General features: G+C 46.0%; 1 protein-coding gene across 1 annotated transcript; it reads right to left on the reverse strand.

The window, feature by feature from the left end:
- Positions 1-1916: 1916 nt before the first annotated feature.
- On the reverse strand, positions 1917-17619 carry lonrf2 (LON peptidase N-terminal domain and ring finger 2). Its single transcript, XM_012868517.3, has 12 exons — positions 16306-17619; positions 11666-11784; positions 10142-10264; positions 9861-10016; positions 8996-9221; positions 8403-8502; positions 8200-8314; positions 7804-7925; positions 7253-7439; positions 7007-7141; positions 6651-6800; positions 1917-4849 (listed from the first exon to the last, which is right to left on the reverse strand). Exons 1-12 carry the CDS (start codon positions 17030-17032, stop codon positions 4691-4693), a joined length of 2319 nt encoding a protein of 772 aa, XP_012723971.2. The 5' UTR covers positions 17033-17619; the 3' UTR covers positions 1917-4690.
- Between the last annotated feature and the right edge of the window lie 251 nt (positions 17620-17870).

The following is a 17870-nucleotide window of genomic DNA, read 5'->3' on the forward strand; positions in this document are numbered from 1 at the left end:
CCCAGACACGTAGCCAGAGGCACCTGTCCACGGTGTACCCCACCGATGACCGCTAGAGACAGACACCAGCTTCCCAGGACCCTGCATGCATGGATGCATGCATGGATGGATGGATGGATGGATGGATTGACTCATAGCAGGAGATCATCCAGAAATGCAAAGCACCTGACAAACATCTTGCAAGTCCCTCTATACTACAAAGGGTTACAGTCACAGCCATCTAGATCCTTTTTAGGGCCCAGTAAGTTCTAAAATGATTTTTTAACGTTGGCCTAATAATAATCAAAGATTGCCTAATTATCTTATTTTCTTATCTAAAATTCTTGAGAAAGTAGTTGCTAATCAACTTTGTGAACATTTACAAAGCAATGACCTACTTGAGGAGTTTCAGTCAGGCTTCAGAGCTCATCATAGCACTGAAACAGCTCTGGTGAAGGTCACTAATGACTCTCATGGCCTCAGATAATGGATTTGTGTCTATACTTGTCCTGTTAGATCTCAGTGCTGCATTTGATACAGTTGATCACAATATTCTCCTACAAAGACTTGACCATACTGTAGGGATTAAGGGAAAAGCATTAGGCTGGTTTAAATCTTATCTGTCGGACAGATTCCAATTTGTTCATGTTAATAATAAATCTTCCTCAAACTCTAGGGTCACCTGTGGAGTACCACAGGGTTCAGTCCTTGGACCAATTCTCTTTACTATATATATATATATATGCTTCCGATCGGCAAAATTATCAGACAGCATGGGATTAATCATCCATCAATCTATTGAGTGATTGATATAGCCACTTTTCCTTGCCTTGGCGGTGGAGTTGGTGGGGTTACCTCCTGTTCAGTGTGTCAGGCCACCACGGGGTAACGTAAAGAAACGGTCATTCATACCTAAGCGGAATTTAAAGGGACCAACTGACTTAACATACAAGTCATATTTTTTGACCATGGGAGGGACTCTGAGAGAACCCACACATGCAGAGGGAGAACATGGCATCTCCAGGTGGGCCGTGATCCCCAGACCAGGATTCAAATCCAGGACCTTCTATCTCCAAGGCAACAAAGGGTACCTGCTGCACTATGCAGCCAACCACTTGTAAGTCCAGTGTTATTTGAAAGCAGCATGTTTTTGTGCTAATCCATTTACTCTGGTGCTAGCTAGACCAAGAATGATGTATAAATATGATTGCTAGGACCTAGGTCATAGCAGGGCTCACAATACTAAATTAATGAAAAATCTGTCTTCAATGATTGTAAAATCAACAAACTGTATCGTTCGTCCAATTGGGTGGACTTCATAATGTTTATGCCATGTTGTTCCTGCTGCTGGGACCACCAATCAGAGTCTACCGGGGCTGGGGAACCGCAATAATCAGAACACATCTTGATCATCCCAAAGACTTTTGGGAAGATTTTGTGGACTGATGACATAAAAGTTTAACTTTTAAGAAGCTGTGTATCCCGTTACACGTGGCATAAGCGTAGCACAGCATCCCAGACCCATTTTCGAAGAGCCTCGCAGCAGCAGTTAAATATGGTGGTGGTGGCGTGATGGTCTGGGACCGTTGTGCTGCTGCAGGACCTGGAAGACTGGCTGAGATTAATGGAACCATGAGTTTTGCCGTCTACCAAAACATCCTGAAGGAGAATGTTCGGCCATCTGTCCGTGAGCTCCAGCTGAAACCGACTTGGCTTCTCCAGCAAGACATTAATCCAAAACACACCAGCAAGTCCACCTCTGACTGACTGGAGAAAAACTAAATGAAGACCTTGGAGTGGCCTAGTCAAAGTCCTGACCTGAATTCTATTAAGGTGTTGTAGCATGACCTTAGAAGGGCTGTTCATGCTGGAAATATCTCTAATGTGGCTGAATTACAAAAATTCTGCACAGATGAGTGAATGACGGGCCCAAAACAGACAGTATTTAAGTTTCTTTTTATTTGCAATAAAAAAATAGGTACAAGAGCTCCCTTTACAAATATCCTAGGGAACCGCAGCACGCTGTGAAAACTGCAGGAGTCTCAAACTGAAGGGACAGAACTACACAGAGAAATGATGCATTCATAGACACACCAACAATGCAGTTACCTCGCCTGGACTACCAACTGGAGCAGATTCACGATGTGCAACTTTATAGCTACTGCAGTTTATAAATTCTCAAAAAAAAAACAAAAAAAAATAACATTTTTGATCTTTTCTCACCACTCGTTCTTAACTTAGACCCACACTGGAATTTTCTTGTAAACAGGTTCAGTAAGTTTACATTACCTCTTTTCTCATTTGAAACTATAGCATTCTAATTCTTTTACATTGGTAGACTCTCACATAAGCCAGGAATCCTCCTCTTCAGTATTTTTCCCCCCCTATGGCATAGTAATTATGTTACTGCTAATTTCTTAGTAGTGGAAGAGCAGAAGACTGTTGGCACAGTATTTCCTGTGTGCAAAGAAATAAACAAAAAACTGGAGCCAGCTCACGAATGCTACTTTAAAAAGTCCACATGGTACCATTTATCAGCTTGTCATTCAAACTCAGTTAAATCGTCCCTGTAGGACGTCGGGAAATTTAACTTGAACCCCATTCTGGTTCCAGCAGGTGCCATTTACACATAAAATAAAAATAATTAAGGTACTAGTGGGGCCGTAATTGTGACGTTTCACCTTTTCATATCAAAAAAAGCAAGAAAAAAAATAAGGAGAAATACACAATGCAAATTAGAAAAACATTTAAAAGAAAAAAACCAAAAACACATCAGTCTTCAAGGCTGCTTAAATATAAATACATCTTACTTTTTATAAGGAAACCCCACAGGGTGAGAATTGCATTATCAAGGTGTGCAAGTTAATATACAGAAAGTGAAAGAAGAGATGACGAAATTGCTCCTTTGAACAAAACATTAAAAAAAGGCCTCCGAATTACATTGGTGTACATATAAATCACCCAAAATTGTACACATTCACATACAGGTATGGGCATAGTAGAGAGAAACTAACAGAAGAGTACGCTTCCAACCTTTAAAACTACATCTGTTATGTCCCAGAGATATGCTACAACAGGACATGTTCCAGATCAGCAGCATCTGGGTGTTTTTTTTTTTTTTAATTAGTCTTCATCAACTAGTTAGTGTGGTTAACCAGAATGCAAATCCTAAATCAGTTCAACCCAAGAACAAACACGTGTTCGCACCCTATATTCTGCAGTTTGTACTTCAACATGAGCTGAATGCCAGTTTCGGCCCCCGTAGCGTCACGACAGGATACGCACCAGAAAGAGAAAGCGCCTGGTGTCTGCGCTCGGCTGATTTCCATCTCCATCGGTCCTGGCCCGGGGACCGGCTGGTTAGAACCACAAAAAGCCGGCTCTTTTCCCGGTCAGGTGACGCACCGCGCCTAAACCCGGCCTACAAGGCAGCGCCATCGTTAACCCTCTTTGGTGTGGACGCCGTTACCGAGGGAAGAAGTCTCGAGCAGCGAGCCGTTCTCGTACGGGTAAGCTTTTCAAAACGGGAACAGCGTTTTCTAGGTAGGACGTGCTAAAACTCACCTTTGGTTCAGTCAGTCTGCACGAGAGCGGGACCGCCGGCAGGTGACAGGAAGGCTGAACCGAGATTGGGGGAAAGACGGCGTTTTCTCCTGGAAAGCTTTCGAACTTGTCGTTGAGACGTGCCGGAAAAGTTTTCTCAGCCCTTTGAAAAATCGCATTCAACATACGGCCTTGCCCTTTCTGGAACATTCACACAGAGACTTCAGTTTTTATAACGCTAGCAACGCTAAGGACCAATATAAAATTCTGATGTTAGCTTAAAATGTTGAGTCCGAAAGCAAAGTTGCCTGACAAGCACGCGTACACACAGTAACGCTGGGCCCTGATCGGGTGGGCTAGGGGAGAAAATGTTTTAATCTCGTTTGGATTCTTAAAGATTCAATCGGAATCCGTTAGATGGGGATCAGAAGCTTTAGCAAAACCGGAGATCGGAAACGTCTCGGCGCGTCGCTAGTCGCAAAGCGTGGGACTTTCTAGGGTATACGTCAGACACCAGGCCTGCTCTGCGTCCATCAGGAACACTTAAAAAGTGAGGCAGCAGCTGCGAGTTCTCCTGCAAAGGAAATTCATTTAAAACATTTTGTAGTAAGGCAAGGGGGGAGGAAGAAAACATCAAGTACATTCATTATATGTTGTCATCATGCAAACTCTTCTACTTTTTGCACAACTCTTCTGCAGATCTCTGTGGTGGACCGACTTCTGGGAATTACTGCCAAGTGTGCGCAGGAAACAGTTATCCATCCAGAAGCCGCCTCGCTCTCATCTCAACGTGTCTGTAAGCACAAGTTTGTCGTTCCTTCGTAGGTAAAAAGTCCGGCTCATCTCTACAAAAGGGATCAGTTTTTACGCTTAAATGAAGAGAAACCCAGAAGTGTGAAGCTACACGGCCAGAGGTGTGGGGGGGGATTTGGACAGGACCGTCTTCAATCCAACACCTGAACCAGCCCGATGTGCTCTGAAGGGGCTATGTGTCACAGGAACGAGTTTGTGATCATCTCAGAGTGAAGTGACGGGACTGAAGGGGGGGAACCGATGAGTAAAACGAGTATAAATTAGTGAACGAGTCAGACAGCGACAGCATGAGGTGATGATGGTACGTCCGAACTGCATAGGTGCCAGAGCGGGGCCAAAGGAGCGGCCGGTCCCATCACCGCGGCCTCTTGCGGGTGACGAAGATGAGGACCCTCCGGATGGCGATGAGACGGTCCTTCAGGGAGTTCATGGCCAGGATGGTGAGCTGGGCTCTGCTCTCCAGTGGAAGGACAGCGAGAAGCCACCAGCACCAGGCGGGACCTTCAGGGTAGGCCTGCGGGGGGGAACAGGAAACCAGTCAGACACACTGAAACGTCTGAGTTCTCTGGAAGGATAAGAGCGCGGGACCAAAGTGCTCGGTCACGCTGCAGCCAACAAACATTTATTTATGTTTCCTGTGCGAGGCCAACACAAAGTAGTGCCAAGGTGTAAAGTGGAAGGAAAATTATTGTTTTAACTTTCAAAATTTGTATGGAGCCCCTTTTGTTAATGCTAGGACCTCGTTTTGCTAAAATTAGAGCCGCGTCTCTCTAGACATAGGTCTCTACCAGCTGCGCACGTCTAGCCTCGGAGCAATGCTGCGTTCCTGTAGCAACCACAAGTCGGAAATTCTGACCTCCGGTCGGAAGAATCAACTGGAACAGCCACTAAAATCGGACCTCCCACTTGGAAAGTTGGATTAACATTTAAAGGCAGATTGTTGGATCCAATATGGCAGATCCTAGCACCAACAGTGAGCCGTGATATAATTATTATTTTAAAAGAATCAATGCTACGCGTAGCGGCTGCAACTCTGAAGCGAACAAATTAAAAGTGCTGTTTGCATACGGAAAGTACAGCTTTAAAGGAGGTTTAAAAGTATTACGATGGTTTTGAAATCCCAACTTCTATGACTGTTAACGGGAACGCTGTCAACTCGGTTGTTTTTGCCATTCCCAGCTCCTGCTTCCCATTTCCAAGATAAATGGAACCCAGTATAAGCTGTCCATGTTATGGTGTTGTAACATTGTTTTAAATAGAGATATTGAGCTTAGTAAAGTTGAAGCCAATACAAACACATTGCAGCTGATATGCTGTCTACTAGCTTTTAATCAAAGGCTACAAAAATTGAAGATTGGAAACGGCTTTATATGTTTCTGTTATGGTCTGTGAACAGAAATAAGTAAAACTGGCTGGCTGGTTTAGGCTAAAATCATGTGAGGTTCATGCATTATCCTCTCATTTGGGTTCATTTTAAGCGACATGTAAGCTGTACCAAAATGTATACATATTTTCATGTTTCTTTCTCAGTTTTATTTAAAAGAAAACTCTTTTTTTGAATTACACATTTGGGTTCTCACCACATTTATGATACAATGCAGTAAAATATCACAATTAAAAAAAAGGTAACAGATACTTTATTTTTTAACTTTGAATTGGTGGATTTCTGGCCCTTCAGTAACTGTGGCCCCTCAGCAATTTAGCCCTGGCCTTTTCTAACACATGAATATACAGTCGATCTGTCTTTTGTAGCCTTAAACAAGGTTTTTTCCAGTAGCTGTGTGTATTAGGCTACATCAATTTTCCACTTCTACTGTGACCAGTTTCTTTTTGCCAGCTGGGAAAAACCCAGCCTGAAGCTTCCCCAGAACCTCCTCCCTGACCGGTCTGCTGTGTTCCTCGGTGTTAATGATGCTGCCCTTTGTTCACAAATGTTCTCTAACAAACCGCTGCTGCCACACAGCAGCTGGATTTATAATATGATTAAATTACACCCAGAGAGACTCCATTTACAATTTGCTGACTCTTGAAAGCAGTAGGTTGCCATATATTTTGCTGAGGGCGATTAAAGAAATTGCTGCTGGAATCCTTTCGCTTTTTAATTTCTTATCGGTAAAACCTTTTGGAAAAAAAAGCATGCATTATTGTCTTTCCACTGTTGTGTACTGCTTTATGTTCTAATACATCAAATTCAATAACATACATTCAAGTTTATTGCAATGTTAAAGGGTATAAATAATAGAAAAGAGACTGTCTAAACGCATACAGAGTTTTTTAAGAAACAAAACTAAGGTGTAAGGAGGAGGTTTTCCAACCTGTGGGTCTGGGTCCTTGCTGGGTAGATGTCCAAAGTGGCTGAGTATCTGACTCTTCATGTTGTCCTTCAGCGATGTGAACCAGTTGTTAGCCTGCTCATATGCAGAGTCGTGCAGCTTCAGGAGCTCCACTAGATCCTCCCCTTCAACCTGATCATAAAGACAGATTAGGTTTTAGAGTAACACAATGGAAGAAACATTACTGGGATATTTATCCGCTAGAAAATGTGTTAAAATATCCAGAGACGAGCGGCTCTTTAGCGACAGCTTTTGTTATCTCTACTAGTAAAGGGAAGGAAGCCCCGCTTCGTGTGAGATTTAAGGAAGTATTGTAGCAATTATCCAAACAAGCTCACCTTCCTGTCCTCCAGGTACTCTATCTTCGCCGTGTGGTAGCCGTCTCTCTGTCCGTGGCTGATGACCTTGAACCTCGAAACGCCGATGGTGTCGACCACTGAACGGCCGTCGGGGAAGAACTTCACGTCTCGCACCTGCAAAATGATTGGCAGCATAAACCCGTGGAGTCTGCGCTGTGGCGCGGTCCGATGAGACGCAAGGCGACGAGGCAGGTTAAGGCGGGGGGATTTTTACAGGAGACTCACCTGCAGCATGCAGCCGTAGTCGGCAAAGCCTTTGAGCTCGTCTGCTATGCACATGCCGAACTGCTTGGTGCCCGTCTCCATGGAGCGGCGGATCATGAGGCGGTAGCGCGGCTCGAACACGTGCAGCGGGCAGGGGATGGTGGGGAAGGCCATGGTGCACACGAAGATGGGCACTTCCTGGTTCAGACTACACAACGCAGAGGGAAGAGCGAGGCTGAGTTAAAGGCTGCAGAGGTTTTCAAAGCGCTTCTGTTTGACAAAACTTTAAAAACCCAAGGAGAACTGCAGAAAAGCAACACTACACCCGTTTAAAAAGAGGTTTAATCACAATGAAACATCAGTATAAATCGTATCGGTAGCTCTATAAGCCTGACAAAATAAAAATATCTAGTTACTACTAGATATTTCATCAGAAGGATCATCATTAAACTGTTTTTTCCTCCAAAATGCTGTTTTCAAACTGAGGACGTTCCATACATCCAACCTTTAATCTTTAACATGGTTGGAATTTGAGTAAAAAAAACAAAAAAAAAAAAACATAAAAAACTAACTTGGACAGCTCCTTCATTTCTTCTTCGTGGATCTTCTTCCGCTCTGCCAGCTCGTCTCCAAGGTACCGCTGCAGGAATTCCTCCATCAGAAAGGTCTTGTTGTAACCTCTGGTAGCAAGAAACTGTAACAGATCACAGAAGGTTTTATTGCTTCGATCCCCAGACGACCATTTTCATCATTCATTTGCTTCTCTTGAACGACAGTTCATCCATTCTATGATACAAACTACTTTGCTGTAAGCATGTAAGGATCTAGACAATGGTAGAGGAAGTGAGGTCTTCACAGACAACAACTTTTCCCAAACTCCATAGACAGCATAGAACTGTCAACATAGACTTCTAGACGCTGCTAGTTTTGTGCTCAGCTACTTTCAGTATGGACGGTGGGGTCTGTACCTCTGCTAGATTCTCCTTGCACAGAGGGCAGTTGGGGTTGTGGTCCAAACAGCGTTCCAGACATTTAAGGCAGAAGGTGTGACCGCAGGGAGTGGCCACGGGCTCGTAGAACAACCTGAAGGAAAAGGCACACGGTTGAAGCTACACATTACTGTAGGCGTTGAGTTTGCTTTGGTGCTGAAACATGAACTGTGTGTCTTCACCTCATGCATAGCGAGCACTCCAGGTCTCCGCTGTCCAGCAGATCAGCAGGAACCGCTCTCCCTCCGCAGACTGACGCCTTCTGAACCGCGTTCCCGTCGTCTGAAAGGTACACAGAGACCCCTGGAGTTATGGTGGGCGTGGCCAACAAGCCTTTCTGCCTCTACATTCAAGTTTAACAGTTAGTTCCAACAAAAGTACAGATTAATGTAAATTTAAATGCTGCAAAATAAACCAGGTATGTTGAAAAAAAAAGAGCCACAAGTGCAGTTCATGCAAGAAGCCACAAGAGGAGGCTATCTACTAAATACTTCCCAGCCTCTAAGGAACTTAGGGACGCTTTTATTTTAAACCCATGTTTAACATTTGAAATAAAAAGCCTTTCCATGTGTGCCTTGCTCAAGGCTTAAAAGGTAAAGGCAGCCCTGTCGCATCAGGTCCCGATGGGATAGACCGATACAGTTACCGTAGTTACATCTCCTCCTGCTCCGATTGTTGATTGGCTGCTCGGTAACGCTACCCGAGTGCCAGTCTCATCAGCAGCACATATTAAATCAAAGGCACTAAGCAGACTGGATAAAACCGGTTCTCCTACCTGGTTTGGAAAGCTTGGATGGAGGGTTGAAAGGTGCTGAGGCCCCGTCACTGCTGTGCTTCCTCTTTAGTCCACCGTGGGGCGCCGGAAGCGAGGCCAAAACGTCAGCCAGACTTTTGGAGCCGCCCTCCCCAGCGGCCGGGTCCGATTTAGCAGGAGACGGGGGACAGAGCTCGGAAGGTGATCCGTCCACAGGAGTGCTCTTTGCTACGCTGAACTCCGAGTCCTGAAAAACAACAGGCGCGGCGAGAAGCTGTTGAGGCTTGGCTTGGATTTTGGAAATAAAACGCTAATCCAACAGGCCCTGGAGTGACTTGAGTTTTAGGTGTTTTTAGCTCAGTGTGTCTGATCAGCAGCACAGATAAGAACTGCCTCAGGTAAACACACACAATACAGAAAATAGTCATTTCTGCCCTTCCAAATACGCTCACTACTACGACTAGGCTACACTATAACTGTCTATATATTATACTCATAGGACAAATCTATCAGTAAAATTCTGTCTATAATAGTATCCATCTCTATATCTATTCAGTAAAAACCCATATCCTGTACATATAGAGCCATTGTTTATTGCACTCCTGGTTAGACCTAAACTGCATTTCATTGCCTTGTACCTGTACCTGTGTAATGACAATAAAGTTGAATCTAATCTAATCTAAATCTAAACTGGATTTAAAAGAACTTAACAATAACATTAGCTGTCAAAATACAGTCAAGTGAAATCAAACCTCCCGATGCCTCCTGATCAGATTAGAAAAACGTGGCCCTCTACGCCGTCCTGTGTGTGTGTGTGTGTGTGTGTGTGTGTGTGTGTGTGTGTGTGTGTGTGTGTGTGTGTGTGTGTGTGTGTGTGTGCACTGACCTGTGAGGAGCAGCCTGGTTTCTGCGTCAGCGGCCTCAGCGACTGGATCAAGGCGGGGGGTTTGATCAGACGCGTGGCGAACCCTCCCTGCAGGGGGTGCAGAGGCGTGGGCATGTCCTGGTTCTCGAACACGGAGGAAAACACCTCACTGAGCACCTGGAACACCAACACAGACCAGAGCAACTGCATTAGTCCCCGCGGCCCGCAGAGCTGGACGGGACGAGGCCACCGGGGAACCCGCCCCGCTGTGAGACCCTCGCCGACGTCAGAACCGGTCCTACCTTCTGAGCCTCCAGCTTGACTTTGGTCCAGTCCGGCTTAAGCGCCAAACACAGGAAGTACTCCTGCAGGGCCTCGTCGTTGCGGTCGGCTTTGCTCAGCGCCGTGGCTTTCAGACAGTGGGCCTGAAACGCACGGGATAAAACGACGTCAATTCCCCACCAGCCTCTCTAGAAATGCCCATGAGCAACCAGATGGACGCATTTTAATCAGTGGTTTGTTTCAATCTAAACAAATGGTAACTAGCGCCTCCGCTTTCTGCTAGTCTGTGCAGTAGGGCTGGGCGATATGGATTAAAATATAAATCTCCGATTTTATCATACCAAATCCGATTAATCGATTTTTTTTCTCCTTGTTGTTTCATAAAAAGAAATTAAAGAAATTATTTTAAAACTTTGCTTTTTATGTCAAGTATTTCATCGGGGAGTTGACCTGAATTCAAAGTGCAACTAAAAACAAGTTGTGAAACATGCTTGTAAAACAAGATGGCAGCCGTGCCATTATAAACAATGAAAATATAACAAAACATTTGCTGCTAGTGGTATTACACATTGAGCTAAGAACAGGCTTCACTGCACTTGTGAACTTCAAACTAAGTTAAAAAAAAGTAAATAAGTAAATGAAGTACCTCGCATTATGGTAAAAAAAAGTTTCTACTTAACAATATTTTGACAATATATTTGCCTAAACATATATTCAGCATCACATGCTATTCTCTTCATGGAAACCCAATGAGTGTATTGGCAAAATAAAATCCAGATTTTCCAAAAATGAAATCTTAAAGAATTGTAAATTCGAATTAATCGATTAAATCGATTTATCGCCCAGCCCTACTGTGCAGGTTTGCGGCAGCCAAAGCAGAGATTCACGCGTGTTGAGTTAGGGTTTCCCGTTCCACTGCGTCCGTCAACAACTCCTCACTGATGACCCTTCCCTCTTAAAAACAGGCAATCCCATCTAAAGATGGGAAATTGACGTCACTGTTAATTTAGCGAACACTGTAGGCACCGGTCGCAGATTAATTCGGCCTCCAGCGTCCCTTTCAGCTCCGCCGTGCTAACAGAGAAACACGGAGGCACAGTTTCTGAGAACATTGCGGAACGTCTACCCTGTAATCGAGACCATCGGAGACGCTCTCGTGTTTCTGATGACGGCATCGTTAACAATACGCCATCAATTAGTTAGAGAACCTTGGCTCCAGAACTCGGAGCCAAATAAGCGTCTCTATCTGCTAAGAACCCAAAACCCATCAGTGAGGTTGACTTTCTAAGCAGAACCTGTGAAAAACAAAGCAATAAGCACTTTTATTTCCCAGAAATCCCTGTCTCTTTAACAAAAGAATCACTCCTCATAGACAGAAACCACTTTTTCTCCCTCCCTAAACTGTAAGCAATTTCTCATGCTCATCCAGACGTGGAAAATAATACAAATTCCCAACCAGTCCGGGTGCGTGCAGCTATTAGAAGAAGTCAGCCTGGCGATTTAAAACATAAAACCAACGTATCATTTCACAGCGGGAGGCTCACCTTGGTCCAGAGAGGTTTTAACCTGCAGAGGCTGTTGGCATCCTGCGCCGCCTGGCTGAAGTTCCTCATCTCCATGTGCAGCTCGGCCCGTTGACACAGCAGGCGGCCAGAAGAGGGCACTGTCGAGTCGGAGAGAGAGGGGGGGCGGGAAAGAGAAGGCAACAGCTGAGTCAGACAAACCTTTTTTTTTTTAGGTTAGACAACAGAGGCAATAACGTAACAACGTGGAATGTGGCCGGTGTGGAACATCGTGTGCTGAACATGATCATCGCCGCGTCAGAGTAAACAGCCTCGTTGAAATGAAACTTAGATGATGCAAAAGGGAGCGAGATAAAAGAACTGGGTTGTTTGCCAAAGCCTGCGGAGCAAATGAACTCGAACGAACGCGTGGCGATGGAACCAGATGTTCACGTAGCAGCGCGCGTTAAAGAGACCTAGCCTCGTTTTCCTCCGGCATTACGTCACACTAAAGCTTTCCCGTTTTAGGTCGGTCAGGATTAGCAAAATTATTTTTTTGTTTGCTAAATGCCAGATTATTGGAAGTCTTTTAGGTGAATTATTGCTTTCTCCAAAAGTAAGAGCTTCCTATACCTCTTCTCGGCTTTAGATTCATTTTATTGCTTTTTAAGTGGTTTTACTTGGGCATAATAATAGCTCGGTGGACTTTTAGCCTATTCCTCCTGCTGGAACTGGTGTAACCGAGTCAGGATTGTAAGCCTAATCGTCCTTGTACTGGCCGTTTCATAACCACTTTGCTGTGCTTAACCTTCCCCATGAGGTTCCATCCTCCTGTGCTCTTCATGTTTGCGCGGTGTTCAGAGGAAGGTCGTGTCCTTTCAGCCCACGTCGGCATGGGAGTCCTTTCACCACCGCCACAAAAGGTCTGTGGCTTTTGTTCTAGGCTTGATAGACCCACTTTGCACCAAAGAACACAGATGAAACATTCATCTTTGAGACACAGAACCCTTGTCCGAAATCTTTTGATTTTTGTTCCCCCATGAGGTCGCGCGTGGAAGTAATACGTTCCAGACGTTGCCTTAAGATACATCCACGAGTCTATGACTCCATTTAATCGAAATGAATTACGCGACCAGAAGCTTAGATGAGCCACGGCATTGCCCTCTGGACTTTCCAAGTGTCTAAAGCCGGGGTGTCCAAAGCGTGGCCTGATGGAAATTCAACAATGATATAAATTTTGTCCCCGCAGCGCAGGGGGCTGATACAGATGGAGACTTTTTATTTTGACCTAGGGCAAAACTATCCCTGACACACTAAAGCCTTCTGACAGCAGAAAATGTTAGGCACTACACAACGTTGTAATCTATTAATAATCACACTTTTGCATTCTCCTTCATTTTATAGGACAAGAATATGACTATTTTGTTTAACTAAATGATTGGATGTTTCAAAAATACTCAATACTTCTTTAATTGTTGTGGTGTTGAAAAAAAAAAACAAAAAAAAAAAAACTTGGACTTGATGCTGTGGGCCCACGTGAAGGTTTGGAGACCACTGGTCTAAATAAGGCACAGTAATCCAAGTGTATGTAAATCCCTGACTTTGCACAAAGTATGAAAAAAAAAGAAAAAGAGGTGATTAATATGGCATTTAGCAAATAGAAGCTATTTTAGTAACCCTAATAGGAAACACAAGAGCAGGAATCATTTAGTCTGATTTAACATCAGACAATGAAGAAAAAAAAGGCCACGTGTCTTTCTTAGAACCCCAGAAATTATTCATACTGGCAGATTTAGCTTTAAACTAACATTAAATTTTGCCCAATATGTTTTTTTCTGATGACAAGGACTATTAACTTTTTGCAAGCGTCCCATCCAGGGTCCAGAGCTCCTTGGTCGAATGAAAATAAGTATAGGGCTATGCTACGGTCTGTTCCCCCTTTTTTAATAACCGTATTATTATTAAAATCATTTTCCTGTTGAAAATCAGACAGGGAACTCTTTAATACACCCCTTTGTTCCAGTCCATTGAATGCAAACAATATGAAAACATCTCTAATGCCAATTGTGTTCCCCTTAGAGAACTAAATGTTATAAACAACATTGCTTTGGAGAAACACGTACAATAAGTTTGTTTTCCATATCTTAGCCTAAATGAAAACTGTTATGTTACATCCCAAATGACAGGAAGCGTACAGCAAGCATTTATAGGTAAGATCTGTATTTGTATTTATGACACTGTTACACCCCCCCCGCTGTCTGGGATGGGGGAAACAGAGGCCCGCAGTGACAACACTGAAAGCTCGCCGTCCTGCTGTCACCAAAAAGAGACAGAAGGCATGAATCAATATTGATACGGAGAGGAAACTGTCAGCATCATCGCCGTCCTGGAGCTCAGCTGATCTCTCTGGAACAGCCCAGACCAGCATAAAGATGGCGGGCAGCAACGCCGCGGATCATGGTTTCTGACTAACGCAGAACTGAGCCATGCAGCGGGGGGAGGGAGGTTTTTCTAGAGCAGCTCGGGTCTCATGTTAGACTCTAGGTATGTCCTTGTTGCACGATCACTTTAAATAAAAGTAACGTGGGGTCATGTTTTTCCTTTCACTCCAAAAGAATAAATCAATGTGCAGCTTTTTCTTTATTAGGCCACCTAAAGAGGACAGCTTAGATGCTCCGGTGGGACTGAGACACAGCACGGCCTGCAGCTAAAACAGACCTTAGGTCAGCGGTGGCCCCGGGTTCTTTCCACAACACGGCCACATGACGATGAGACGAGAACCACAGCGCCGTCAGAGGGGCTACACTCCTGAAAACAAATCCCCACAATGAGACGGCTAGACGTTAGAAATAAGGAGTTTAGGTGTCAGAAGTGGGGTTTTTTTCTGAACACCACCAACCTTCAGCAGTGTCTCAGCGTAAAAAGGATCCCTTTTTATGGCCAAAAAAATAATTAAATAAATAAAAAAATCACACTTCAGGAGCTCTGCTTTCTCTGAGCCCTGCACCACAGCGACAGGTTTAACTGGCACAGCGCAAAGATAGCCCGTCTGCAGACGAGGGAGACGAGGCAGGGAGGGGTTAGGAGAGAATAATGTGGAGCATCCAGAAAAGCGGTCGTGGCTGCTGTGGGGGAGTCACAGGTGTTTAAAAGCCTCTCGTGTCCCAGATTACAGGGTCAGCCACCTGCTTTCTAATGGAGCACGTCCTTGAAGACGCCGGCCACGTGCCGGGATGGAGGAACGCTGTCGTTTTTTTCCCCACCGACACGACAGCATTCCTACGGCCTGACTAGCTTTACGGTGTCAGAAAACGTTGCTTTGCACTGCCGGACAGCTGGCTGAAAAAAAAAGGGGACCATGGATTTTTTATTTTTTTTTACTAAGGATGTAATTCTGCATTAAAGAGGAACATTTGCTTAAAAACTACTATTACATTTTAGCAGGTGTTTATTCTCTATTTTGGATGAAGTCTGCGGATCAGGATCTAAAATCTCCGGAAATGATCGCGATACGAAACATTCTCGCTGTACAAATCGATGCCAGTAGAAATAACCGTTTCACTGCTTGAAATAAAAAAAAAAACAATAAAAAGGACACGAGATCTCTTCAGATCTTCACCACTAAAGAGGGGCGGCCAGCCTAAAAAAAGGCGCGCGTGTACGCTCAGACCTGGATGCGACGGGGGGGGCCAGACTCGCGCTACACGGCAGACGCCACGAGGCCTCCTGCTGTCGGTGTTGGGAAAACAAGAAGCTTGGCGGCGGCAGCCCTGCGAAAGCTCTCGCCATCCTTCTGTCGCCCCGGAGGTCCTCGCAACACAGACGGCATGAATCAATATTTGATACGGAGTGAGGACAAACATCTACCGGCGGCGCCAGCCCGGGAGAGTTGAACACCTGAGATACGCAGCGGAGCAACAAATAAATCATTTTAAAAGGTGTAAACATATAGGCAGGACATGGGAGGTGGGGTGCTTCAGCTCAGCGTCCTCTGGATATTCAAATCGTGCAACGTGAGCATCACCCGGGCCCGTGGTTTACAGAGGCACTCTTTATATAAGGAGGGAACAGCCTGTGTTCTTAGAAGTGGACCTAAACGAACGCAAAAGATGGACAGCATGAATGCACACATTCGTGAAGTTGTTTGAATCACAAGGCGAAGCACCCACAGATTATGAAAGCCACTGTCTAGCTGTTATTCAACAGCCTGAGAGAGAGAGAGAGAGAGAGAGAGAGAGAGAGAGAGAGGGAGAGAGAAAGAGAGAGAGAGAGAGAGAGAGAGAGAGATGTTTACGCTCTCCCAGAACCAAGAGGAAAGTCATGACTGGCTTCAGGGCAAACAAAAGGTGATATGATGATGCGTTCAGGGAGCAGGTAAGCAGTGGGATAACTGAGTGGTTTGCAGGTGTGGTCATGCTTTATATTAACGCAGCGCCTCAATGAAGACGCCCCGGCACGCTGAGGTAAAAATAGAAAGCAGGGATATGAATGAGGCCCCTGATAGGAATTAAGCGACGCGTGCCGCTTAGGTAAGGCGGGGCGGTGCGTCACGTAACCACGCGCCCCACCCAGCGCCCCCTGTCGTTGACACGAGGAAGGTGCGCCTAAGTAAAGTAGGTCACCGCAGTTTGTTTTATTGTAGGTAAATAAAAAGGCGCATAGCTGTGATTTTATGCACTTACCCAGATCTATCGCCGCGTTGTACCTCTCCAAGGCCTCCGCCAGGTCCCGTCTCCTCCACCAGGCTTCCCCCTCCACCCACATCTTCCTGGCTCGGCTCTCGGCCTCAAACAGTTTGTCCAAGAGGCCGCTGAGGACCACGTTGACCCGCCGCTCGCCTTGGCCCACCTTCTGCTCACAGCTCGCGCAGTCCGTGACCGAGTCGTCCTCCAGGCACCGCTTGCAGAAGGTGTGCCCGCAGTCCAGCGTGGCGGGCTCGTGGAGCAGACACTTGCAGAGGCCGCAGGAGAACATGTCCGGGGCTTCGTCCTCCTCGCACTCCCCGTCGTTTTGAGCCCCCTCCTGGCCGCCGCTTTTCGTCTGCCCGCTCGGGGCGACGGGGAGGCCCAGCTCCTTGCCGCGGAGCGTCCGGGCGATGGCTTCCACCAGGGCGGGCAGCTCGTCCGGCCGCAGCTTGCCCAGGCTGGCCGCCGCGCAGTACGCCTCCAGCGCCTCGGATATCCGCCCGGCGCGGGCGAGGGAGTCGCCCTTCCTCAGACACAAGCCCCGGTCGGGCTGCTGGAGGTCGGCGAGCTGGGAGCTGTAGATCTCCACGGCCAGGTTAAAGTCACCGGCCCGGTTGGCCTCGTCGGCCACCTCCAGCATTTCGGGGCAGAGGCCCGCGGCTCCGGGGTTGGAGAGCGGGTGGAGGAGCAGGTCGCCCTGGTGGGGCAGCACTCCTGTCTCCATCTTCCACCTCCTCCCTCACGGTGATTTCAAAGAAACTAAATAAGACACTCAGCGTCGGTCTGCCCGAAGCAGACACAGTTCTCTTTGATTACAAATCGTCGCTTTCCCAAAATGTTCGTCGCTGTCGTTTAAAAGTTTCGTTCTTGAAACGAACCACCGCTCTGATCGGCTCCCAGTGACGGCCATTGGAACAGGTTGAAGGCTTTGCCAAATGGAAATGACATAAACTGTTGTTTTTTCCCCTAAATAAGTTATAATAAAGACTAAGGGTTCTCAGAAAACGTCTTCTTAAACCACTCCATGTCGTCAACAACCCTGATGTCCGCTAAAAACAAAGCAGGCAGTCCACAAAACAAAAACGCACTTCTTTGAGGAAAAAAAAAAGCGTTTCGTTACACCGAGACTAAATCATCTAAAGTGAAAAGCTTAATCTACCAGCCGGTCAAGCCCACGGACTCAGTGACAGTGGGTAACAAACTCATGACGGTGAAACTGCCAGAAGGAACCGTGTGAATCCAACAAACATTAGCCACAGAACTGCGAGCCTGCTGTGTTTATATAAGGCAGCCGGAGAGCTGCGGCTAACACCGACTGCTCTTTTACCGCTCGCCGGGGCTCCACAAACGAGCCCGTTCAGACGTGATAGTCCCCCGAAGCTTGTCCGCTAGCGACTCCGGTTAGCAACAAAAAAAAAACGAGAACATACGAGTTCAAGCAAAGCTTCCGCCGGGGAGAAACATTGTGTGTGCCTGCTTGCTAACTGTCTTCGGCAGCTAAATGCTTCTTTGGATTTCAAGTGCGATTCGCCAAAGCAGGACGCAAAACACCACGTGACGCG

The sequence above is a fragment of the Fundulus heteroclitus genome, chromosome 7 (assembly GCF_011125445.2).
Source record: "Fundulus heteroclitus isolate FHET01 chromosome 7, MU-UCD_Fhet_4.1, whole genome shotgun sequence".
Taxonomy (NCBI): domain Eukaryota; kingdom Metazoa; phylum Chordata; class Actinopteri; order Cyprinodontiformes; family Fundulidae; genus Fundulus; species Fundulus heteroclitus.

What these genes read in the sequence shown, in the direction of transcription:
- lonrf2 (XM_012868517.3), bottom strand. Translation starts at nt 17,032, where the DNA reads ATGGAGACAGGAGTGCTGCCCCACCAGGGCGACCTGCTCCTCCACCCG. An exon ending in CAACGCGGCGATAGATCTGG is followed by an intron (nt 11,785 to 16,305) that starts GTAAGTGCATAA and finishes CCGACTCGACAG; the next exon opens with TGCCCTCTTCTGGCCGCCTG. An exon ending in GAAATGAAGGAGCTGTCCAA is followed by an intron (nt 7,440 to 7,803) that starts GTTAGTTTTTTA and finishes TGCGTTGTGTAG; the next exon opens with TCTGAACCAGGAAGTGCCCA.